The sequence below is a fragment of the Salvelinus sp. IW2-2015 genome, unplaced genomic scaffold, assembly GCF_002910315.2.
Source record: "Salvelinus sp. IW2-2015 unplaced genomic scaffold, ASM291031v2 Un_scaffold2509, whole genome shotgun sequence".
Taxonomy (NCBI): domain Eukaryota; kingdom Metazoa; phylum Chordata; class Actinopteri; order Salmoniformes; family Salmonidae; genus Salvelinus; species Salvelinus sp. IW2-2015.
Genome location: NW_019943825.1, coordinates 65230 through 92085, shown reverse-complemented (window position 1 = coordinate 92085; position 26856 = coordinate 65230). Strand labels below are relative to the sequence as shown.

At 41.5% G+C, this 26856-nt stretch overlaps 1 protein-coding gene across 1 annotated transcript; it reads right to left on the bottom strand.

The window, feature by feature from the left end:
- Positions 1-980: 980 nt before the first annotated feature.
- On the bottom strand, positions 981-25357 carry LOC112074144 (BOLA class I histocompatibility antigen, alpha chain BL3-7-like). Its single transcript, XM_024141371.2, has 6 exons — positions 25177-25357; positions 17517-17777; positions 2842-3123; positions 1778-2092; positions 1438-1563; positions 981-1154 (listed from the first exon to the last, which is right to left on the bottom strand). The coding sequence occupies exons 1-5, from the start codon at positions 25232-25234 to the stop codon at positions 1451-1453; spliced, it is 1029 nt and encodes a 342-aa protein (XP_023997139.1). The 5' UTR covers positions 25235-25357; the 3' UTR covers positions 981-1154; positions 1438-1450.
- Between the last annotated feature and the right edge of the window lie 1499 nt (positions 25358-26856).

Below are 26856 nucleotides of genomic sequence, written 5' to 3'. Positions count from 1 at the left end.
CTCTCACTGTTGCTGCCTGTTGTAGACCCCCTTCAGCTCCCAGCTGTGCCCTGGACACCATATTTGAATTGATTGCCCCCCATCTATCTTCAGAGTTTGTTCTGTTAGGYGACCTAAACTGGGATATGCTTAACACCCCGGCATTCCTACAATCTAAGCAAGATGCCCTCAATCTCACACAAATTATCAAGGAACCCACCAGGTACAACCCTAAATCCGTAAACATGGGCACCCTCATGGATATTATCCTGACCAACTTGTCCTCCAAATACACCTCTGCTGTTTTCAATCAGGATCTCAGCATTCACTACCTCATTGCCTGCATCCACTATGGTCAAGCGACCACCCCTCAGCACTGTCAAACGCTCCCTAAAACACTTCTGCGAGCAGCCCTTTCTTTTTTTTCTTTTCTTTTTTTTTCTTTCTTTTTTTAATATTAATATTTTGCCCCCTTTTCTCCCCAATTTCGTGGTATCCAATTGCTGGTAGTTACTGTCTTGTCTCATCGCTCCAACTCCCGCACGGACTCGGGAGAGGCGAAGTGATTTTCTGAATTTTTGTTTTAGATTCCGTCTCTCACAGTTGAAGTGTACCTATGATAAAAATGACAGACCTCTACATGCTTTGTAAGTAGGAAAACCTGCAAAATCAGCAGTGTATCAAATACTTGTTCTCCCCACTGTATATACAGTACCAGTCAAAAGTTGACACACCTACACATTCAAGGGTTTTTCTTTATTTTTACTATTTTCTACATTGTAGAATAATAGTGAAGACATCAAAACTATGAAATAACACATATGGAATCATGTGGTAACCAAAAAAGTGTCAGCAAAAAAGTGTCAAAATATATGTTATATTTAAGATTATTTTAAGTAGCCACCCTTTGCCTTGATGACAGTTTTGCACACTCTTGGCATCCTCTCAACCAGCTTCACCTGGAATGCTTTTCCAACAGTCTTGAAGGAGTTCCCACATGCTGAGCACTTGTTGGCTGCTTTTCCTTCCCTCTGCGGTCCAACCCATCCCAAACCATCTCAATTGATTTGAGGACGGGTGATTGTGGAGGCCAAGTCATCTGATGCGGCACACCATCACTCTCCTTCTTGGTCAAATAGCCCTTACACAGCCTGGAGGTGTGTTGGGTCATTGTCCTGTTGAGAAACAAACTATGTTACATTCTTGGGAAGTTTAACGTTTGTTGTTTCCATTCCTTCCTAAAACACATGAGTTGGTGGAATATTACAATAGAACATGTTTGACAGTATTCAGAACAAATCAAACATTCGTCTACCATCACTAACTACAGCACTATTACTTATAAACCAGTACTATGACTACTACTTCTAAACTACTAACTATATCACAGCTGATAATATCTAAGATGAAAGTGTATCCTACATATGACCATAGAAAGAGGTCTTTCTCTCCTCACACCTTTCTCGTTCTTCTACTTCTTCTTCCAAATGACGACCCCAACAACAACAGCAACAACAACAACCAGGAGAGCTACAGCCACTCCAATGACGGGGGCGGAGCCAACGGTGTTTGGGACATTTGTATCTGTAATCAGAACAGAGCATTCAGACTACAGTTCTAGATGATACATCTTCCAAGCAGCATCCTTCAATGTCAATATAAGATCAAGAGGTCAATGAGAACATGCAGTCAGAAAGGTAGCTTTACTGAGCAGATGAGTGAACTTAAATTAGGAATATTGGGCACATTCAGCAAGAGGGTTGGGTATAGTATATATTTGAATCTATCTCCCTCTTACCCCTGTTGGTCTTTCCCCAGCTGGTCTGGATCTCAGACTCAGTCAGAACCTTGATGAAGTCCTCCTTGAAACCAGTGACCTGAACCACACACTGATACTTGTTGTTCTTCCACTCTTCCGGCGTCACTGTGAGGTGGGTGCTTTTCTGGAAGGTTCCATCATCGTTGGGGAGAGTCTCTCCATTCTCCACATCTTCATGGTGTTCTTGTCCATCTTTTATCCAGACTACCTTGACTCTACTGGGGTAGAAACCTGTAGCGTGGCAGGTCACTGGAGAGGAGGGGGTCTTCTGGAGCAGAGACACTGACGGAGGGACTGGAGAGAGAGAAGGGGGGAAGGGAAGAGTGTTTTTGTGTAGTTTTGAGAGGGGGAATAGACAGACACACATAGAAAGAGATGGGAGAGAAAAATACAGAAAGGGTAGCAGTAGAGAGAAAGACAGAGAGGGTAGCAGTAGAAAGAAAAAGACAGAGAGGATAGCAGTAGAGAGAATGACAGAGAGGGTAGCAGTAGAGAGAAAGGCAGAGTGGGTAGCAGCAGAGAAAAAGACAGAGAGGGTAACAGTAGAAAGAAAGACAGAGAGGGTAGCAGTAGAGAGAAAAGACAGAGGGTAGCAGCAGAAAGAAAAGGACAGAGAGGGTAGCAGTAGAAATATAAAAGACAGAGAGGGTAGCAGTAGAGAGAAAGACAGAGAGCGTAACAGTAGAGAGAAAGACAGAGAGTGTATCAGTAGAGAGAAAGACAGTGAGGGTATCAGTAGAGAGAAAGACAGAGAGGATAGCAGTAGAGAAACAGACAGAGAGGATAGCAGTAGAGAAAAAGACAGAGAGGGTAGCAGTAGAGAAAAGACAGTGAGGGTAACAGTAGAGATAGACAGAGAGGGTAGCAGTAGAGAAAAGACAGTTAAATGATAAAATGTTTTTAAAGATATTGTCATTCAAAACAATAATTCCATGTGACTTAAAAACAATTGATTGTGAAATGTTAACCCAACAATTAAACATGACATAATTCCTGTGTAAGTCGAGCTATGTCATGTCATGTCCTGTCCTGTACCCATGTACCTGTCCTCTTCAGAGTGCTCTTCCCATAGTCCAGATACTTCTTCAGCCACTCAATGCAGGTTTGGGTGTGGTAGTTTTTCCAGTGCTTTGTATTCGCACTGAGATTTTCCCACTTGTGTTTAGTAATGACTGCCTGTGGTGTTGGGGCGGTCCATGTTTCTGTCTTAAGGTCCAATGCCACAAAATCCTCAAAATCATCAAATCCAAACTGATTAAACCCCTCCGTGGCTCCAGACTCATCATCCCACTCACAGCCGTACATCTTCTGAAAAACATGCACACCTGAGAGGGAGGTAGAGCGAGAGGGAGAGAGGATAATCAACACTGTGCATCGATTCAGTCTGCCAGTGGAATCTCTAACATCATGTATTAGTTGTTCAACCAGACTGGAATAAAACAGAGAGATCAGCTCAGACCTCTACAGTGTGATGATGATGATGTCACACCTTCACCACAGAGACAGAGAGGTGATGAGACTCAGAGAGTGTGGATCTATTCTACACCAGCTGATGTTGGCTTGGTTCTATCTACTGTGTTGAAGATACACATTGTGTTCAGTACAGTAGTGTTATTCTGACAAATGGATGTTGTGCAGTTTTCAGTGAGGTGTGTAAATGAATGCAAGGGATAGGTTTGGGTTTCTGAACTTCATTAGTCATAATAGAGACCTGAGTGGTGCCATAGCCGAGGGGCTACACCAGAGGTTAATGGTTATCTGTAGGAGGAAGGTATATAGTGTGTGCAATTAAGCTTGGAGTGCAAGCAAAGCGATCACATATGGCATGCATTAATAATGGGAGAGAGCCATGGGTTAGTGATTGTTACGGATACAGGTATCCTGTGAGTGTATCCTGTGTATTTATTTTCTCTCCTTCTCCCCTCACAGGTGGCAGTCATCATTCCCCAATCAGTCACCAATCAGTCATCAATGAGAAGACACACCTCCTCCTGTTTCCATTACCCAATCACAACCCCTTTCCCTTGGTTTAAAAACCCATTCAGTTGTTTTCTCTGGAGCTCAATCTCTCTGTAGATCTCTTGTTTTTGTATCTACATGTCACTGTGTCCGTTACCCTGTGAGTATTGTTTTTGTTATGGTGTTTGACTGATTGATGGTGGGTACAGAGGGTACCAAGACAAGTCGCCCATGGGCATACACTACCCGTAGGAATACTTTGTCTAAGAACACTAGTTAGAACTGGGTGGGCCACCCGCTGTATTTTTGATTAGTTAGCTGCTGTTGAAGTAGGCTAGTCTAGCTTAGGGGTGTTTTTGGATATTTGTTTCTTTCCTTGGGTCCAGATCAGCCCCTTTTCCTGCCCCCCTTTACTGTGTGTTTACAAATAAACCATGAGTGTTTCATGGTTATTCAGTGGTTTTTTGTTTCTCACAACGTTTTCACTAAACTTTGCATGTGTTATGTTACGGGTCTCGTTACCATCCCCCCCTAGACTGTCGGGCCAAAGGAACTCGTAACATAAGTGGGGGCTCGTCCGGGATATGTCATAACTGACACCCATGCCGCTCGTGCAAATTGTAGTGTAATAGTTCAGTGTTGAGCGTCATAGCTGATGTAGCCTTAGTGTTTGCTATTTGTTGGTTTTTGTGTAGTAGTTCAAGATGGCTACTTTTGATTTGAAATCCTTTTTGGATAACCGTTCGTGGGAGGTTTTTGACAAATGTCGTAGAGTTGATTTACAGACCTTGGCTGACCATTATTCAGTATTGATTCCACAGAATGTAGTTAAAGCGGAGGTTAAACAGCTAGTGTTAAATGTTTTGTTGGCAGAGCAGGTGCTTGTATTACCGCTGCCTGAGTCTACTACCCCTGTAGGGGATGTTGCTGCTCCTCTAAGCCCAGTGGTGTCTGAGGGCGAGGCTAAAGCTCCAGCCACATTGCCCCGTTTTGATCCACTCTCCCCACAGTCAACCGGTGATGCCAGGAGGGATGTCCGTTCAATACAGTTCCAACTGGAGGTGGAAGAGAGTCCAAATTAGGCGAGACTCTCCAGTTTGAGATGTGTAAAATTGAGGCAGAGTGAGTTCAAAATGCACCAGATGGAACTGGAGGCAGAGACAGCGAGGCTAGCCTTCGTTCCTGCTGTGACTTAGTGAGGCGTCCTCACCAGCTGTAGCTTCCAACACTTTTGACATTAGTAGGCAGATTGTCTTGGTACCTTTGTTCAGTCAGAGGTTGACTCCTGTTTTTGAACGTATAGCCGTAGCATTGAAACGGCCTGAAGAGGTATGGTGCCTATTACTTCAGTATAAATAAACTGGTAAAGCCCAGGAGGTTTTGTCAGCGCTACCTCTTAAAGACAGTTTGAAATATGAAGTGGTCAAAGCTACTGTTCTTCGCGCCTATGAGCTTGTGCCTGAGGCATACCGACAGATTTAGGTCTCCTAAGAAGTCTTCTAGTAAGACTAATGTGGAATTTGCTAGACAAGGGAAATCTGTTTGATAAATGGCAAGCTGCTAGGAAGGTAACTGATTTCAACTCTCTCCGGGAGTTAATCTTGTTGGCAGAGTGTAAACATTGCTTACCCAAACGCATTGTAGTTTACCTAAACGAATAGAAAGTATCCTCCCTGTCAGAAGCGTCTGTGTTGGCAGACGAGTTTGTTGACGCACGAGCGTGTTTTCGGCTCATACTGAGAGTAGAGCCACTGAATTGCCTACTTTTAGCCATAGTCAGCCAGTAGTATATCCAGCACGCCAGAAATGAGCGTCCCTGTTTCTATTGCCATAAGGTGAGACATATGATTAATGATTGCTTCCTGCTAAGACACAAACAAGGGATGCCGCTTTGTGCCAAGCTGCCAACAGGTGTTGGTTTATTTGTATGGTTGTGAGGTCTGAAACGAAACAGGTGCCTCAGGGTAAATGTAGTTTGAAAGTCTCAGTCCCCGATCGCAGTTATGAACCGTTAATTTGAGGGGTTTGTGTCCCTAACGAATGTCGAAGCGCCTCAGCGTCCGGTTAAAATCCTTAGAGATACTGGTGTGGCGCAGTCGTTTTATATTGTCTGTTGCCCTTATCCGACGATACATACTGTGGTTCCAGTGTTAGTTCAGGGTATTGAAATGGGTTTTGTGCCATTGCACTTTGTGAAAGTACACTGAGTTAATCAGTGGAATATTCAGTGGGGGTACGTCCTGTTACCAGTAAAAGGTGTGACCTTTAGGAAAGGTAGTACCCGTATTGGAAGTATTGGATAAAGTGACCACTCTCTCCAATGAGCTGGCACAGTTATCCACATGTGTTCCCCGCTTGTGCTGTCACTCGTGCTCAGGCACGACAAGTGGGTGACGTGATAGATTTGTCTGACACTGTTCTGTTCAAAGGGGTTGATCAAGAGGATGGGTTGTGTGCTTCCTCTGAGGAGCTGATCACCTCTGACAAACAGCCCAGAGAAGAATCGAAGTATGTTGAACTTATTGCTGATGCAATACAGTTACCAGTCACTCGTGAGCAGCTGACTGCTAACCAGAAGGTTGACAACAGGCTTGCTAAATGTTTTTCTAGTGTTGTCTAATTGCAAGAGGTAAAGAAGAAAACATGGCTTACTTCATTGATGGTAATCTCCTCATGCGTAAATGGACGTCCCATGTTGACGCGGGCGGAGACTGGAATGCTGTTTACCAAAAAATGATTCCTACAGCCTTTCGACAAAATGTGTTATCCCTTGCTCATGATCACCAGTGGTCCGGTCATTTAGGAATCACCAAGACTTATGATCGGATCCTTAATTTCTTTTGGCCAGGTTTAAAACAAGATGTGGCTGTTCTGTCAGACATGCCACATGTCAGATAATAGGAAAACCAAACCAGGTTATTCCTCCCGCTCCTCTTTGGCCAATACCTGTCATAGGTGAACCATTCGAACATGTGGTGGTTGATTGTGTTGGACTGTTACCGAAGACAAAATCGGGTAACCAGTTTCTGTTAACGGTTGTGTATGGCAACAAGATACAGAGGCCATTCCTCTGCGAAGGATTACTGCCCCGGTAGTGAGTAAAGCCTTAATTAAATTCTTCACGACATTCGGATTACCTCAGGTGATACAAAGTGATCAAGTTACCAATTTCCTTTCAAAGCTCTTCAAGCAGGTGTTAAAATCCTTGTCGATTACGCACCGGTGGCAAGTGCATATCACCCAGAGTCTCAGGGTGCGCTTTAACAATGGCATCAGACACTGAAGTCTATGCTACTTAAATATTGTTTGGAATCTGCGAAAGATTGGGATGAGGGAGTTCTTCTAGTTTTGTTTGCTGCTTGTGAAACTGTGCAGGAGTCCCTAGGTTTCAGCCTGGCTGAACTAGTGTTTGGTCACAGTGAGGACCAATGAAAGTTCTTAAAGAACAGTTTTTGTCCCAAGAGTTGTGTACAGGAGATGAGAATGTGTTGGACTACGTTAGTCGCTTTCGTGAGCGCCTACACCAAGCCTGTGCTCTCGCAAAGGAAGCTCTGTGTTCCTCACAGAGGAGTATGAAAAGACACTGGTAAACAGGCTGTTTCTCGTCCATTACAGCCAGGTAACCAAGTACTGGTGTTATTGCCTGTTCAAGGATCTTCGCTGTCAGCTCGTTTCTCTGGTCCTTATTTAATTGAAAAGAAATTAAGTGAAACTAATTATGTGCTTCAAACTCCTGATAGAAAACGCCAATCTAGTGTGTGCCACATTAACATGTTGAAAGCATACCACACCCAACCCATCACCCAGGTAGATAGTTCAAAAACAGAGGAAGGTACTGCGGTCTCCTCTGCTTCTGCTATCATGCTCCTCTGCTATGATAGTGGACTGTCATATTAATGATGGTGATGGATTAGAGTTGCGCAATACTCAGCAGCAGTGCGTTAGATTGCACAACTCAGAAATGCTGCCAGCTCTCCAGTCAGGTCTGGTTCATTTAATGGATGGACAGGCCGACGATATTGTGAGGCTGTTACAGTTTTCCATGTCTCTTTAATGACATTCCTACTCGCACAAATGTGTTGGAACATGACATTAATATTGGAAATGCTGCCCCTATCAAGCAACACCCATATCGTGTCAATGCTTCTAAGCGGAAGATAATGAGGGATGAAGTGAGATATTTGTTGGCGAATGACCTGGCTATGCCAAGTTCAAGCCCTTGGAGTTCTCCTTGCATTCTGGTTCCTAAACCTGATGGTATGTCCAGGTTATGTACGGATCATCGAAAGGTAAATTCTGTCACAATGCCAGATTCGTTCCCGTTACCCAGACTGGACGACTGTATCGACACTATTGGTGCTACTACTTATGTAACTAAGTTGGGCCTCTTAAAAGGTTACTGGCAGGTTCCGTTAACCTCACGTGCTTCTGAGATTTCTGCCTTTGTAACCCCTGACAACTTCCTACAGTACTNCATTTCTTTTGGCCAGGTTTAAAACAAGATGTGGCTCAGTTCTGTCGGACATGCCACATGTCAGATAACAGGAAAACCAAATCAGGTTATTCCTCCTCTTTGTCCAATACCTGTCATAGGTGAACCATTCAAACATGTGGTGGTTGGTTGATTGGACCGTTACCGAAGACAAAATCGGGTAACCAGTTTCTGTTAACGGTTATGTGTATGGCAACAAGATACAGAGGCCATTCCTCTGCGAACGATTACTGCTCCGGTAGTGAGTATAGCCTTAATTAATTTCTTCACGACATTCGGATTACCTAAGGTGGTACAAAGTGATCAAGGTACCAATTTCCTATCAAAGCTCTTCAAGCAGGTGTTAAAATCCTTGTCGATTACGCACCGGGTGGCAAGTGCATATCACCCAGAGTCTCAGGGTGCGCTTTAACGATGTCATCAGACACTGAAGTCTATGCTACGTAAATATTGTTTGGAATCTGCTAAAGATTGGGATGAGGGAGTTCTTCTAGTTTTGTTTGCTGCTTGTGAAACTGTGCAGGAGTCCCTAGGTTTCAGCCCGGCTGAACTAGTGTTTGGTCACAGTGAGAGGACCAATGAAAGTTCTTAAAGAACAGTTTTTGTCCAAAAGAGTTGTGTACAGGAGATGAGAATGTGTTGGACTAAGTTAGTCGCTTTCGTGAGCGCCTACACCAAGCCTGTGCTCTCGCAAAGGAAGCTCTGTGTTCCTCACAGAGGAGTATGAAAAGACACTATGGTAAACGGGCTGTTCCTTGTCCACTACAGCCAGGTAACCAAGTACTGGTGTTGCCTGTTCAAGGATATTTGCTGTCAGCTCGTTTCTCTGGTCCTTATTTAATTGAAAAGAAATTAAGTGAAACTGATGTTCTTCAAACTCCTGATAGAAAACGCCAATCTCGTGTGTGCCACATTAACATGTTGAAAGCATACCACACCCAACCCATCACCCAGGTAGATAGTTCAAAAACAGAGGAAGGTACTGCGGTCTCCTCTGCTTCTGCTATCATGCTCCTCTGCTATGATAGTGGACTGTCATATTAATGATGGTGATGGATTAGAGTTGCGCAATACTCAGCAGCAGTGCGTTAGATTGCACAACTCAGAAATGCTGCCAGCTCTCCAGTCAGGTCTGGTTCATTTAATGGATGGACAGGCCGACGATATTGTGAGGCTGTTACAGTTTTCCATGTCTCTTTAATGACATTCCTACTCGCACAAATGTGTTGGAACATGACATTAATATTGGAAATGCTGCCCCTATCAAGCAACACCCATATCGTGTCAATGCTTCTAAGCGGAAGATAATGAGGGATGAAGTGAGATATTTGTTGGCGAATGACCTGGCTATGCCAAGTTCAAGCCCTTGGAGTTCTCCTTGCATTCTGGTTCCTAAACCTGATGGTATGTCCAGGTTATGTACGGATCATCGAAAGGTAAATTCTGTCACAATGCCAGATTCGTTCCCGTTACCCAGACTGGACGACTGTATCGACACTATTGGTGCTACTACTTATGTAACTAAGTTGGGCCTCTTAAAAGGTTACTGGCAGGTTCCGTTAACCTCACGTGCTTCTGAGATTTCTGCCTTTGTAACCCCTGACAACTTCCTACAGTACTCAGTCATGGCTTTTGGGATGTGGAATGCACCAGCCACTTTCCAACGACTGGTTAACGCCGTATTAGCTGGAGTTCCCAATTGTAGTGCCTACCTTGATGATCTTGTAATTAATTAGTCTGAGTGGTCAGATCATGTTAATTCTAAGGGTTGTATGTGAACGTTTGGCAGCTGCTTCTCTAACCCTGAACTTGGCAAAGTGCGAGTTTGGGAAGGCTACTGTTACCTATCTCGGCAAAGAGGTTGGCCATGGACAGGTGCGCCCTGTTGATGCCAAGGTCTTGGCTATAACTGCATTCCCCGCACCTACCACCAGATGAGAACTATGCCGCTTTTTAGGGATGGTTGGCTACTACCGTAGTTTCTGTAAAAATTTCTCTGCGGTAGTTGCTCCATTAACCGATTTGCTCAGTCCGGCTAGAGCGTTTGAGTGGTCCCATGATTGTCGGGTAGCTTTTGAATCTGTTAAAGCACTCTTATGTAATACCCCTGTACTTGCTGCTCTGGATTTTGAACAACCTTTTAAACTTGAGGTAGATGCTAGTGCCAGAGGTGCTGGTGCTGTTCTACTGCAGCAGGACAAGAGTGGAGTGGATCATCCCGTTTTTGTTACTTCTCATAAGTTTAACCAATGTCAGGCAAACTATGCAACTATTGAACAAGAAGCTCTTGCTTTGTTAGCTCTGCAATACTTTGAAGTATATATTCATTCCAGTGCCCTACCAGGGATGGTATATACTGAGCATAACCTCTTAGTGTTTCTCCACCGGATGTACAACCAGAACCAGCGCATTATGCGTTGGGCGCTTATTGTGCAAAATTATAATTTGGAAATCAGCCACAAAAAGGGTTCTGAAAAATGTATTAGCAGATGCTTTGTCTCGTGTGTAAATATGATGATTTTTGGTATGTTTTGTAAATACTGTGGTCGCAATCCCCCCTAGGATTGCTCTTTTAAGGGTGGGAGTGTTACGGATACAGGTATCCTGTGAGTGCATCCTGTGTATTTATTTTCTCTCCTTCTCCCCTCACAGGTGGCAATCAGTTACCAATCAGTCATCAATGGGAAGACACACCACCTGTTTCCATTACCCAATCACAACCCCCCCTTACCGTATGTTTACAAATAAACCATGAGTGTTTGACGGTAATTTAGTTGTCTGTGGTTTTTCGTTTCTCACTGTTACGGTTTCACTATACTTTGCATGAGTTGTTACAGGTCTCGTTATCATCCCCCCTAGACTGTCGGGCCAAAGGGATTTGTAACAGTGATTGGGGTTGAGGTCAGGTTAACCTTTTATGGCTGCCATCCCGCTACCGGGATGATATGACAACAGCGAGTGAAAGTGTAGGGCGCCAAATTCAAAAAGCAGAAATCTCATAATTAAAATTCCTCAACATAGATGTGTCTTATCATTTTAAAGGTAATCTTGTTGTTAATCCCACCAGTGTCTGATTTCAAATATGCTTTTCAGGGAAAGCACAACAAACAATTGTTATGTCACCACAACCACAATAAGCACAGCCATTTTTCCAGCGAAAGATGGCTTTCACAAAAAACAGAAATGGAGAATTAATCACCAACCTTTGATCTTCATCAGATGACACTCATAGGACTTCATGTTGCACAATACATGCATGTTTGATTAAGTTAAAATTTATATCAAAGAACTTGAGTTTACATTGGCGCATTAGATTCACTAGTTGCAAAAACATAAAGTGATTTTGCATAGCCACATCGTTTCAACAGATACTCATCAAATGTAGATAATACAAGATATACACATGGAATTATAGATATACCTCTCCTTAATGCATCCGCTGTGTCAGATTTCAAAAACTTTACGGAAAATAAACCATGCAATAATCCGAGACGGAGCTCAGAACAATAGCCAAATTAGCTGCCATTTTGGAGTCAACAGAAACCAGAAAATACATGAAATGTTTCCTTACCTTTGAACTTCATCAGAATGCAGTCCTAAGAATCCCAGGTCCACAATAAATGCTCGATTTGTTCGATAATGTCCGTTTATGTCCAATTAGCTACTTTGGAATTGTTTACCAAACGCCCTAACCAAAGTCTCAAAGCGCGTCCACTATAACGTGACAATGTCCAAAAGTTCTGTTAGTCAGTAGAAACATGTCAAACGATGTACTGAATCAATCTTTAGAATGTTAACATCTTGAATAACGTTCCAACCGGAGAATTATTGACTTCAGTTGACCGATGGAACGGAGATCCCTCTCACCTGAATGCACCTCAATGCGTGATCACCTCGTGGCAGTGGTGACTAATTCCTGTCTCCTTCGGCCCCCCTTCACATTAGAGTCAACAGACAAAGTTCTATTGACTGTTGACATCTAGTGGAAGCCGTAGGAAGTAAAAACTCATATCTCGCTGTAATTTCAATGAGCGCTTGGTTGAAAATCTGGCACCCCTAGAAAAAATCCAAAAAGGAAGTGGAACTTCTCAGGTTTTTACCTGCCATATGAGTTCTGTTACACTGACATAATTCAAACAGTTTTAGAAACTTCAGTGTTTTCTATCCAATAATAATATGCATATATTAGCAACTATGACATAGGAGCAGGCCATTTACTCGACACCTCTGTGCACCTTTCATCCAAGCTACTCAATACTGCCCCTGCAGCCATAAGTAAAGGGAGAAAGAAAAGTGTATTGCCCGTATCACTTAGTATCCTGCCTAGGAATAAAGATGCAATGTTTAGCGAGAATGAGGAGACTCAACCCAAAGTGGGTACATACAGTATACCACTACCAAAGTAAACATGTCTTTGTCTATTGCAGCTGTATTGACCCTCTGGGAAGAACTTGGTTTAAGCTTTCAAATGATAGAGTTCTTACTCTGATAATTTAGAACTTAACACTATTCATCATTACCTTAAGTCCAGCTCAATAATGCGTGTTTCACTACTTATTTACTACATACATACGTGGTAAGTCAGTACTGATGTTGAATGATTTCCTTATATGAACTGTAACTCAGTAACATTGTCATTATACATAAATTGTCTTTATACTGTATTTCACTAACTTTTAGGTACCACAAGCTGTCCCAACACATTACATGAAAGTGAATTCTGACAGTGTAAAAGGCCCTTAGTTCACTCTAAAATGTTGTATTCTGTATCAATTAGACGATTAAGGTTGTTGTCCTGTTGGAAGGTGGACCTTTGCCCCAGTCTGAGAACCTGCTCCAGAGCACTCCGGACTTCAAGGATCTCTCTGTACTTTGCTCCGTTCATCTTTCCCTTGATCCTGACTAGTCTCCCAGTCCCTGCCGCTGAAAAACATCCCTACAGCATGATGCTGCCATCACCATGCTTCACCGTAGGGATGGTGCCAGGTTTCCTCCAGACGTGACGCTTGGCATTCAGGCCAAAGAGTTCAATCTTGGTTTCATCAGACCAGAGAATCTTGTTTCTCATGGTCTGAGAGTCTTTAGGTGCCTTTTGGCAAACTCCAAGCGGGCTGTCATGTGCCTTTTACTGAGGAGTGGCTTCCATCTGGCCACTACCATAATGGTGGAGTGCAGCAGAGATGGTTGTCCTTCTGAAAGGTTCTCCCATCTCCACAGAGGAACTCCAGAGCTCTGTCAGTGACCATCGGGTTCATGGTCACCTCCCTGACCAAGGCCCTTCTCACCCGATTGCTCAGTTTGGCCTGGCGGCCAGCTCGGAAGTCTTGTTGGTTCCAAACTTCTTCCATTTAAGAATGATGGCCACTTCTTGGGGTCCTTCAATGCTGCAGAATTTTTTTGGAACCCTTCCCCAGATCTGTGCCTCGACACAATCCTGTCTCAGAGCTCTACGGACAATTCCTTTGACCTCATGGCTTGGATTTTGCTCTGACATGTACTGTCAACTGTGGGACCTTAGACAGTTGCGTGCCTTTCCAAATCATGTCCAATCAATTGAATTTACCACAGGTGGACTCCAATCAAGTTGTAGATGCATCTCAAAGATGATACATGGAAACAGATAGCACTTGAGCTCAATTTCAAGTCTCATAGCAAAGGGTCTAAATACTTACAGTTGAAGTCGGAAGTTTACATACACTTAGATTGGAGTCATTAACTCATTTTTCAACCACTCCACAAATTTCTTGTTAACAAACTATAGTTTTGGCAAGTCTGTTAGGAAATCTACTTTGTGCATGACACAAGTAATTTTTCCAACAATGTCTGTAAACAATTATTTCACTGTATCACAATTCCAATGGGTCAGAAGTTTACATACACAAGTTGACTGCCTTTAAACAGCTTCCAGAAAATTCCAGAAAATGTCATGGCTTTAGAAGAATCTGATAGGCTAATTGGCATAATTTGAGTCAACTGGAGGTGTACCTGTGGATCTAATTCAAAGCCTACCTTTAAACTCAGTGCCTCTTTGCTTGACATCATGGGGAAATCAGCCAAGACCTCAATTATTTTTTTGTAGATGTCCACAAGTCTGGTTCATCCTTGGGAGCAATTTCCAAACACATGACGGTACCACATTCATCTATACAAACAATAGTACGCAAGTATAAACACCATGGGACCACGCAGCCATCATACCGCTCAGGAAGGAGATGTGTTCTGTCTCCTAGAGATGAACGTCCTTTGGTGCAAAAGTGCAAATCAATCCCAGAACAGCAAAGGACCTTGTGAAGATGCTGGAGGAAACGGGTACAAAAGTATCTATATCCACAGTAAAACTAGTCCTATATCGACATAACCTGAAAGGCCGCTCAGCAAGGAAGAAGCCACTGCTCCAAAACCGCCATAAAAAAGCCAGACTATGGTTTGCAACTGCACATGGGGACAAAGATAATACTTTTTGGAGAAATGTCCTCTGGTCTGATGAAACAAAAATATAACTGTTTGCACATAATAACCATCGTTATGTTTGGAGGAAAAGGGGGGACGCTTGCAAGCCGAAGAACACCATCCCAACCGTGAAGCATGGCGGTGGCAGCATCATGTTGTGGGGGTGCTTTGCTGCAAGAGGGACTGGTGTACTTCACAAAATAGATGGCATCATGAGGTAGGAAAATTGTGGATATTTTGAAGCAGCATTTCAAGTCGTCAGTCAGGAAGTTAAAGAATGGTCGCAAATGGGTCTTCAAAATGGACAATGACCCCAAGCATACTTCCAAAGTTGTGGCAAAAAGGCTGAAGGACAACAAAGCCAAGGTATTGGATTTGCCATCACAAAGCCCGGACCTCAATACTATAGAAAATGTGTGGGCAGAACTGAAAAAGTGTGTGCGAGCAAGGAGGTCTACAAACCTGACTCAGTTACACCAGCTCTGTCAGGAGGAATGGGCCAAAATTCACCCAACATATTGTGGAAGGCTATCCAAAACATTTGACCCAAGTTAAACAATTTAAAGGCAATGCTACCAAATTCTAATTGAGTGCATGTAAACTTCTGACCCACTGGGAATGTGATGAAAGAAATAAAAGCTGAAATAAATCCTCCTCTCTACTATTATTCTGACATTTCACATTCTGAAAATGAAGTGATGAGCCTAACTGACCTAAAACAGGGAATTTTTACTCTGATTAAAATGTCAGGAATGTAAAAACTGAGTAAATGTATTTGGCTAAGGTGTATGTAAACTTCCGACTTCTGTTTCTAATACATTTGGTAAAAAAATTGTAAAACCTGATTTCTTTGTCATTATGAGGTATTGTGTGTAGATTGCTGAGGATTTTTATTTATTTAATCCATTTTAGAATAAGGCTGTAATGTAACAAATTTTGGAAAACGTCAAGGGGTCTGAACACTTTCCGAATGCACCGTATACTGAACAAAAATATAAATGCAACATGCAACAATTTCATTGATTTTACTGACTTACACCTCATATGATGAAATCAGTCAATTAAATGCATTTGGCCCTAATCTATGGATTTCACATGACTGGGAATACAGATATGCATCTGTTGGTCACAGATACATACAATGGGCCTCAGGATCTAGTCACGGTATTTTTGTGCATTCAAATTGTGTTTGTTTCCCGTAGCTTATACCTGCCCATACCATAACCCCACCGCCACCAACGATGTTGGAAGTGGTTTATGGTAGAGAAATTAACATTCATTTCTCATGCAACAGCTCTGGTGAACATTCCTGCAGTCAGCATGCCAATTGCACGCTCCCTCAAAATTTGAGACATCTGTGGCATTGTGTTGTGTGACAAAACTGCACATTTTAGATTGCCGTTTTACTGTCCCCAGCACAAGGTGCACCTGTGTAATGATCATGCTGTTTCATCAGCTTCTTGATATGCCACACCTGACAGGTAGATGGATTATCTTGGCAAAGGTGAAATGCTCACTAACAGGGATGTAAACAAATTTGTGCACAAAATTTGAGAGAAATAAGCTTTTTGTGCATATGGAACATTTATGGAACTTTTTATTTCAGCTCATGAAACATGGGACCAACACTTTACATGTAGCGTTTATATTTTTGTTCAGTATAGCTACATGGCTAATTGTCACGGCCGTCGTTAGGAAATTACCAAGGTGCAGCGTGGTGAGCGTACATTTTATTTTATTATTAATGTTGCCAACAAAACAAGAACCAAAGGAACGACCGTGAAGCTTACAAGGGCTATAGTGCCCCTAACAAAGACAACTTCCCACAATGACAAAAGGGAAAAAGGCTGCCTAAGTATGATTCCCAATCAGAGACAACGATAGACAGCTGTCCCTGATTGAGAACCATACCTGGCCAAAACATAGAAAACAGAACATAGAATGCCCACCCAAATCACACCCTGACCAAACCAAATACAGACATAAAAAGGCTCTCTTAGGTCAGGGTGTGACACTAATAACCAGAGCCCTTGAGCTGGCCTACTGTAGCTAGCTGACTGAAATATCAGTGACTATTTAACCGTTGTACACTCATTTTCCGAGATTCACAAGGGTTTTGTTTGGGGGATGTCTGTTGACACAGCAGGAGTCGAGGGAAGTTAAAAGAATTCCCACTGTCAGTGGCATCTCTCTGCTACTTGCCTCTGTAGGTCTGGSCTGAGGTAATTCGTTTCACCTCTCAGACTGTCGTGGGCGGAGTTTCTCATTGGACAGAGTGATGATTGAAAGGGCTGCTAACACGGCAAATCCGGGGTAGCAGGCGAACATAATGAGCATTCTTGAATCATTCATGATTCCACTCATTCGCAGAGGTAGGCGCGATTAGAACACAGATCAAGCTTTCTGGGAGTTTATTAACACGGGGAACGCAATAATAAGAGGGTAGGTGATAATTAACAAAATACAAAGGTGAGTAAACGCTATTTCACAAATAAGATGGTGAGTAAACGGCATTTAAGTGCATTTACCCTCCAMTACATCTCTGTTTGGGTCTGGAAAAAAACATTCATAAACATCAATATCCTGACAGGCAGGTTTGAATCTAGATAGCCCGTCATTTTMGCTATCGATGTGACGTTTGGCAGCGCCTAATCAGTCAGTTGTGTACCTGCCTGGCTGAGTAGCTGTGTGGGTGGATCTGCAACTTTAGTGATACATTCTCTAATCCTGATTTAATTCTTGTCTCCTAGAATAAAGAATTGACAGTTTACACAAACACAACTGATCAGATGAGGTTAATTAAGATGAAGGACTTACCTCCACTTTGGTTAAAACGCTGCTTTAGAGTATTGATGTTGACTTTGAAAATCTGCTGGGAACCCAATAAATTCACTTTCTCCCTCTCCCAGTACTGCGTGTCTGGCTGCTTGTTCATCCAGTCCTGTTTGCACACCACTCTCTGGCTGTTGCTGTCATAGTGAACCATCTGAACATCATCCACCATCCCCACACCCACAAACTCTGGGAAGTTGGTAACTCCAGAGGATGCAGTGTAGAAATACTTCAGGGAGTGAGTCACTAGAGGGGAAAAACAGATAATCTAAGTAATGTAAACTAGAGGCCAAGTCATCTGATGCAGTACACCATCACTCTCCTTCTTGGTCAAATAGCCCTTACACAGCCTCAAGGTGTGTTGGGTCATTTTCCTGTTGAAAAACAAATGATAGTCCCACTAAGTGAAAACCAGATGGGATGGCGTATCGCTGCAGAATGCTGTGGTAGCCATGCTGGTTAAGTGTGCCCTGAATTCTAAATAAATTACAGTGTCACCAGCAAAGCACCCGCACACCATCACACCTCCTCCTCCATGCTTCACGGTGGGAAATACACATGCGGAGATCATCCGGTCAACTACTCTGCGTCTCACAAAGACACAGCGGTTGAAACAAAAATCTCAAATTTGGTCTCATCAGACCAAAGGACAGATTTCCACCAGTCTAGTGTCCATTGCCCGTGTTTCTTGGTCCAAGCAAGTCTCTTATTATTATTGGTGTCCTTTAGTAGTGGTTTCTTTGCAGCAATTCAACCATGAAGGCCTGATTCACCCAGTCTCCTCTGAACAGTTGAGGTTCACATGTGTCTGTTACTTGAACTCTGAAGTATTTATTTGGGCTTCAATTTCTGAGGCTGGTATTCCTCTCGAGCAGAGGTAAGTCTGGAGCTGTGTTCGAATACCCATACTAACCGCACTAACCGTGCTATTTGTGACGTAAATTGAAAGTCCAACGAGAGCGGATACAAATTCATTGCTTTAACTAATTATGACAAATGTTAAGAAAATATTGAGCAATGTAATAAAGTAATGACTTTTCAAATAAGTTACCTTGCATAAGTTACCGTTACCTTATTTTGGGTGACAATTTGTTAGCTACGCTGTCCTTACAAACCACAAAGCACATCATTACAGCAGTATGTACAGGTATGTCAGCTAGCTACCTAGTAATTTGTTATGCTAACTAGCTAGCATGAGGTTGCATAGCAACAGCTACAACTTCCGGTAGATAGGCAAAGAGCTAGTACGTTCCACTGAAAGGATACCATTCGGTTACAGTATACTAAAATGAACTAATATAGTATGGGTCGTCCTTTCCTGTGGCTGTCCTCATGATAGCCAGTTTCATCATAGCGCTTGATGGTTTTTGCGACTGCACTTGAAGAAATGCTCAAAGTTCATGACATTTTCCGGATAGACTGACCTTCATCTCTTAAAGTAATGATGGACTGTCGTTTCTCTTTGCTTATTTGAGCTGTTCTTGCCATAACATGAACTTGGTCTTTTATTAAATAGGGTTATCTTCTGTATACCACCCTTACCTTGTCACAACACAACTGATTAGCTCAAGAAATTCCACAAATTAACTTTTAACAAGGCACACCTGTTAATTGAAATGCATTCTAGGTGACGACCTCATGAAGTTGGTTGAGAGAATGCCAAGAGTGCGCAAAGCTGTAATCAAGGCAAAGGGTGGCTATTTTGAAGAATCCCAAATATAAAATATATTTTGATTTGTTTCACACTTTTTGGGTTACTACATGATTCCAAATGTGTTATTTCATAGTTTTGATGTCTTCACTATTATTCTACAATGTAGAAAATATAAAAAATAAAGAAAACCCTGGAATGAGTAGGTGTGACAAAACATTTGACTGGTACTGTAGATGGAGACCCATTAAGAATAGTTTTCTGAAATGGAACAAAGTGATATTACCAGGCAGATATTTCTGTGGATTCATTACCTGTGATATACACAAGTGAAAACATGATATCCCTTCCAAATATACAGCATGTGGAAAGGTTACGGTCCTGTCTGGTTTAGTTGGTAGAGCATGGCTCTTCCAATGCCATGGTTGTGGGTTGGAATCCCATGGGGGACCAATACGAAAATGTATGCACTCACTACTGTAAGTAGCTCTGAATAAGAGTGTCTGAAATAATGAAAATGTAAGTTCATTGATAATAAGAAGCCCAAGAGCACTATCACCGTAACTGATAGATAAAAATGATAGATAAAAATACACTACTTTTTAGCAACTTTACTTTTGACCTTGTACTGTATTCATCCTGATAGGAACTACCAAGTGGTTTATACTATTTGATTCAGTTCACACTCAGCTAAAGGTAATATGGCATCAAAATATACTTTTTTGACAGTTTATTAGTGGATTATATTTAAATAAGGAGAGAAAAATCCCCAAAACACATATCTACATTTTCTTGATTTTTTCAGGAATAATACTGTATAGTCCAGGGGCAAAACCTGTCATTGTTCACAGTCCTCTGGGGTGATGCTGACATCATATTCAGAGAGGAAGGTAAATGGTCAATTCTGTTTCTCAAAGGTGGCAGAATTGACTGTTTAGCTTCTTTTCTGAATGTCAGTAGCGCCCCAGTGTTGTTACGCCCTGATCTGTTTCATGTGTTTGTCTCCACCCCCTCCAGGTGTCGCTTATTTTCTGCTTTTCCCAAGTGTATTTATCCCAGTGTTTCCTGTCTCTCTGTGCCAGTTCGTCTTGTATGTTTTCAAGTCAACCAGCCTGTTTTCCCGTGCTCCTGCTTTCTATTTATCTTTTGCTAGTCCTCCTGGTTTTGACCCTTGCCTGTTTTCTGGACTCCATTCCCACCTGCCTGACCATTCTGCCTGCCCTGACCTCGAGCCTGCCTGCCACTCTGTACCTCCTGAACTCTGAACTGATTTTGACCTTTTGCCTGTCTACGACCATTCTCTTGCTTACCCCTTTTGGATTGTTAATAAATATCAAAGACTCTAACCATCTGCCTCCTGTGTCTGCATCTAGGTCTCGCCTTGTGCCTTGATAGCTATAGGCCGATGTAAGACTTTTAAACAGGTTAACACTCGCAAAGCCGCTGGGCCAGATGGAATACAAAAGTACATTCTCAGAGCATGCGCAGGCCAGCTGGACAGTGTCTTCAGCTATGAAAAGCCAACTGACATTTACTCCTGAGGTGCTGACCTTTGCACCATCTACAACCACTGTGATTATTATTTTACCCTGCTGGTCATTTATGAACGTTTGAACGTCTTGAAGAACAATCTGGCCTTAATGGCCATGTACTCTTATAATCTCCACCCGGCACAGCCAAAAGAAGACTGGCCACCCCTCAGAGCCTGGTTCCTCTCTAGGTTTCTTCCTAGGTCCCTGCCTTTCATGGGAGTTTTTCTTAGCCACTGTGCTTCTACATCAGCATTGCTTGCTGTTTGGGGTTTTAGGCTGTGTTTCTGTAAAAGGACATTGTGACATCTGCTTATGTAAAAAAGGGCTTTATAAATACATTTCATTGATTGATTGATTTTCACAGACATTTTCAACTTCGCCTTGTCCCAGTCTGTAATCTCAACATGTTTCCCAGACTATCTGCATTGATCCTATATTGCACACACTCACAAGACTCTACACACACACACACACTCACTTACACTGACACTCACAAAAACCCACATACACTACATACGTGCACACACACATAACACACACACACATACAAGCATACTGACGCTACACACACACACACACCAAACCTGGGATAACTAGTTTTAACTATGCTTTGTGGGAAGTAACTATTTTTCCGGGGGAACAATTTGAATACAGACCCCCCCAAAATTATTAGTTTTTATAACTATTTGAAACAGATCTCAGAAAGTGACAACTTGTTTAAACTAATTGAATACAGATTTGAGAAAGAAACTACTTTAAAAAATGAATACCTTCAACTAATAGGACTCCCTAAAAACACGCCACTTCGATTCAAGTGACTTTTCGTAACAGGTTAGGAGAGCATTTTCCCTAACCATAACCTAATTATCCTAACCTTCTGCGTTAATTCTCCTAACCTGCTATGTAAATTCTCAAAGTGGCGTGTTTTTAGGGAATCTCTTCAACTAATGACAGGGCTGTATCTGGAACTGCCTGTTGAAGATAGAAAGAAAATGAATAGACCACACACAAACTCCTATACTATTCCAATCTATCTGACAGTCATATTTGATCTACACAATACATTTACATCAGAACATTTTGTAAATATCCATTCTCTGATTGTTCATTGCCCCAAATGTACATAATCAAGTCAAACCAATTAACCAAATATATTTTGTACAGATACGTATAAATAAGTTGTAACCCTCTACTGTATGACTCTTTCAACATGCCACTGAAAAGCTTGAAAGCTGCAATACATTTTATGATCCCTGAAAAAACTGAAGAGTAATTCAAAGCCAATTGCAAACAGAAAATTGGATGCTTGGCTAAAACAACTTTGAACCTCTTTGTCCATCTGTGCACAAGTTTTGTTGTTTCAAACACACACTGTACCATATTTAATGGGATAGTTTACTCAGAATACAAACTGACATGATTTTTCACCTAACTTGACTGTAGTTGATTCAAGAAGGCAGTTTTGGGATATTTAGTATCCTTTCAACACTTTGCCTAATAGCCATATTTTGTTACTGTTAGCATTCTCAGTAACACTGAACATTAAACTGGTCTTGTGCCGGTGTAATAAAACTTTTGGATCAACATTTTATTAGCCTGTTGTTACAGAAAACTTTGGTAGTTGCATTTTAATTGCATAGCAATATGCTGAACGTTTTTGTAACTACTGTACACAAGGGAAATAGTGACGGTTCCTTATTCCACTTATGTAATAACTCAATTATTATGCAATTCTAAAGTAATTTCCAAAGTCTTATGTAACAACATGCTAACAAAATGTTGATCCAAAAGTTGTAATACACCTGCACAAGAACAGTTTTAATGTTGCTATCAAAGTTACTACACATGTATAAGAACTTCATGACAAGTGTTACTGTATTACCTTGTATTACCGTCTCACTCATTATGAAAATATATTGGTTAGTCATTTGGAAGCTGCAAAAGTGCTTTTCTCTAATGTTGAGTTAATTCCATGTTCCTCTTATTTAATTCTAGGCTAAAGGCTATATAACGATTCATATCTGAGAGCCCTCCAAACCAAGTGCTATTGATTATATATTTACACTAATTCAACTAACTGTTGTAAGTTTTGGTTCTTCATCAAATATTTGGCAGCTATCAAATCATTTTTGTTTTCAAATAACTTGCATATATTCAAAATACTTTCAAATATTATTTGGTTTTCTGAGACCTGTATTTGAATATCAATGCAAATAGTTGCCTTTTAGTTTAAACTCTATATAAACTATATTTGACTACCTTGAGTATTTGAAAAGTTTGTATTGTCATATAAAACTACAAAATACAACTATTTCTGCACAGGTCCACTGCTGCTGCTACTCAGTATTTTTTTCTTACTCTTATTATTATCCATCCTGATGACTAGTCACTTTACCCTGCCTATATATACATATCTACCTCAACTACCTCGTACTGATCCTGTACATTAATATGGTACTGGTACTCCCTGTATATAGCCTCATTCTTGTGTATTTTATTGCTCTTGTGTTATTATTTACAATGTTCTTATCTAACTTATGATATTATCTAACTCTGAATTGTTGGGAAAGGGCTCACAAGTAAGCATGGTATGGTAAAGTCTACACCTGTTGTATTCGGCGCAAGTGACAAATACAATTTTATTTGATAGGCAAGTGGATGCTTCTATAGGAGACCTCACAATAGCTTTGTTTCTGGTATTATACTGCCACCTTGAGGATGTTACTGCAAATAACATGGCAAACCTTTTTTCTTGTAAGCCAAATGTATGTACTTTCATAATAGCCTACATCTTCACCATCACAAAACGATTGGAACTGAAACTGAACATACTGTAACTTAAAAAGAGTGGAATTACAGTACACATTTCCAAGCCATGATCGCACCGCTCATACGTCTATTACGACGTGATTTCATTCGGGTGAACAGTTTCTCTCTATACCAACCCACTATCATCTGATCAGTTAGGTTTGGCAATTGTCATATCGAGGTACTACTAGACAGGACAGCGAGAACCACGTAACTAAAGGACAGCAAATCTTCAGGTTTGTACATTCCAGTGAATTCTAGTACAGGAATACAAAAACATATTGCTATGCACAACTAAATTCAACACTATCAACAAAGAAGCCCGTAGTGAAACAAACAATATGTTGGTGGCAGACCCAACAGTGATTTTGAATACTGTATTCCAAATCGCCTAAAGATACAATTTTGTTCTTCTGATGTCCATATTGTATAAATCCATTAATAAACATGTTTTCTAGGAATGAAGAACATAAACCTCGGCTGTAGTAGACTATTCATTGTTCAACAAGCTTTCTAAAACTCAGTGCATCATTGTGATTCATATCAGTTTATTTCAATGTAAATGCTACTGTCTCCCTCTGGGCACAGACTTCAATTCAACGTCTATTCCACGTATTACATCATTTAACTGAAATTACGTGGAAACAACGTTGATTCAACCAGTGTGTGTGCCCACTGCCAGGGCTGCCACTTCCTCAGCACTGTGTACTTTGCGGTCATAATAAACCTCATTGTCTAACTAGCAAAAGTTTGCTGAAATTATATTATCAGAATAAAGTTTTTTTTTAAATCGAAATCTGTCATTGATTTGAAGAAAAAGCTTGCAAGGTCTAAAAGTATTTAGCTTAATGTAACAATAATAAGTAAATACATAGGCACATAGAATTACTTTGAGATTTTTGCAATTATCTTTTATATACTTCCCCAGAGTCAGGTGAACTCATGGATACCATTTTTATGTATCTGCATCCAGTACGAATGAAGCTAGAGCCAATGGTAACTAGCGTTAGCGCAATGACTATCTGTTGCCATAGACTTCCAGTTGCCGCGCTGACGCTAGTCAGCAACTTCCTTCAAACTGCATGCAGAGTCGTACATAAAAATGATATGCACGAGTTAATCTGGCTCCGAGGATATAAGCAGTGGTGGAAAAAGTACTAAATTGTTCTGCTTGAGTAAAAGTAAAGATACCTAAATAGAAAATGACTCAAGTAAAAGTGAAAGTCACCCAGTAAAATACTATTTGAGTAAAAGTCTAAAATTATTTGGTTTGAAATATACTTAAGTATTAAAAGTAAATGGAATTGCTAAAATGTACTTAAATATCAATAGTATAAACCATTTCAAAGTGTGAATCAGACCATGTCCCTGTCAAAATGTATAGTACTTTTGGGTGTCAGGGAAAATGTATGGAGTAAAAAGTACATTATTTTCTTTAGGAATGTAGTGAAGTAAAAGTAAATATAAATAGTAAAGTACAGCTACCCACAAAAAACGACTTAAGTAGTTCTTTAAAGTATTTTTACTTAAGTACTTTATACCACTGGATATAGAACTTCATTGCCAAAATCCCGTAGTATCCATTTAAGCATAGGCCTTAAATAAATGACCTACATAACTATTTTTGTAAAATCTCAAATAACTTTCTACTGACCAGCAGATGCTGTGTGAAGAAGTCCTATTCCCAGCACCAGCAAGACAAAACCCTTCATGTTGACGTTTGTCAATTCTGAAGTTGGCCTATGTGTTCTCTCCCATGACGGTTTATATGAAGGTTCTCTCTAACAACCTCACAACCAACCTCACTCTCCTGAGCGTAAGGCTGATGATGAAACATATTTAGCACCAAGTTAAAACGAGTATATCGTTTTTGAGCCAATGAGAATTTAGCCAGCTCAAGCATCATTAGAATCTGGGTGGAACTAAGCAGCAGTTGACTTACGAAACTGAAAGTAAGTTGTGTGTAGTCAGTCAACGATTAGGACCGAAACAGTGTTCTCATTGTGCCTGGGGTTGGGGGCCTAGATATTTTCACTATTAACTTTGATGGCTTATTGCAACTCAAGATAACGTGTCTTCGATAATGTGTCGTCAGAGAGCTCGTTCGGGTTCAAATGTAGTGAGAAACTAAAGGTCAGTGAATGAAAACCGTACACCTTTAATTTTTTCTTATTTACTATATATGAAAAAATAATATCTTATAGCAAACTTTTTTGATTACTCCAGGGGCACAGCTTTCACTGTGGATTCTGAAAGTGCATTTTTGTCCCCCCCAGTTTTATAATTGGAATGTGATACAAAACAGGCCACGGTGTGCTTTAGGACCATGCGGATGCCTCCGAGAGGTCGGGTAGGCTGTTTGGAGTGTTTATTCGACTCAAATAAAGAAAATCCCTCCCACTTCTAAAACCAAAGTCGCACCCCTGGATTACACAGTATACTTTCAATTACATTTTACTGAAATCATGCAATCATTGACATTCCAGTACATATAGGACATCAAAGATTTCTGTCAACTTTTAACATTACTCACATGCCCCTTGAAATGGAATCTCTAGAGAGTGATGCAGATCAGTTTTCATGGTCAGAGTCAGTCATCAGCACCAAATCAAATCATATGTTATTTGTCACGTGCCTAATACAACAGGTGTAGACCTTACCTTGAAATACTTACTTACAAGAAATAGAGTTAAGAAAATATTTACTAAACAAATTAAAGTAAAAAATAAATAAAAAGTAAGACAATAGGCCTCCCGGGTGGCGCAGTGGTCTAGGGCACTGCATCGCAGCGCTAGCTGCGCCACCAGAGACTCTGGGTTCGCGCCCAGGCTCTGTCGCAGCCGGCCGCAACCGGGAGGTCCGTGGGGCGATGCACAATTGGCCTAGCGTTGTCCAGGTTAGGGAGGGTTTGGCCGGTAGGGATATCCTTGTCTCATCGCGCACCAGCGCAGTGCGCGCTAACCAAGGGAGCCAGGTGCACGGTGTTTCCTCTGACACATTGGTGCGGCTGGCTTCCGGGTTGGAGGCGYGCTGTGTTAAGAAGCAGTGCGGCTTGGTTGGGTTGTGTTTCGGAGGACGCATGGCTTTCGACCTTCGTCTCTCCGGAGCCCGTACGGGAGTTGTAGCGATGAGACAAGATAGTAACTACTAGCAATTGGATACCACGAAAATTGGGGAGGAATTTAATTAATTGTTCAGCAGTCTTATAGCTTGGTGGTAGAAGCTGTTAAGGAGCCTTTTGGACCTAGACTTGGCACTCCGGTATCGCTTGCCGTGCGGTAGCATAAAGAACAGTCTATGACTTGGGTGACTGGAGTCTTTGACAATTTTTTGG

Bases quoted from the DNA above. Each gene is read 5' to 3' on its own strand.
- LOC112074144 (XM_024141371.2), bottom strand. From the start codon at position 25,234: ATGAAGGGTTTTGTCTTGCTGGTGCTGGGAATAGGACTTCTTCACACA. The intron at 17,778-25,176 runs GTCAGTAGAAAG...TTTCCCCTCTAG, and splicing joins TCTTCACACAGCATCTGCTG to TGACTCACTCCCTGAAGTAT. The intron at 3,124-17,516 runs GTAAGTCCTTCA...CCTCCCTCTCAG, and splicing joins GCGTTTTAACCAAAGTGGAG to GTGTGCATGTTTTTCAGAAG.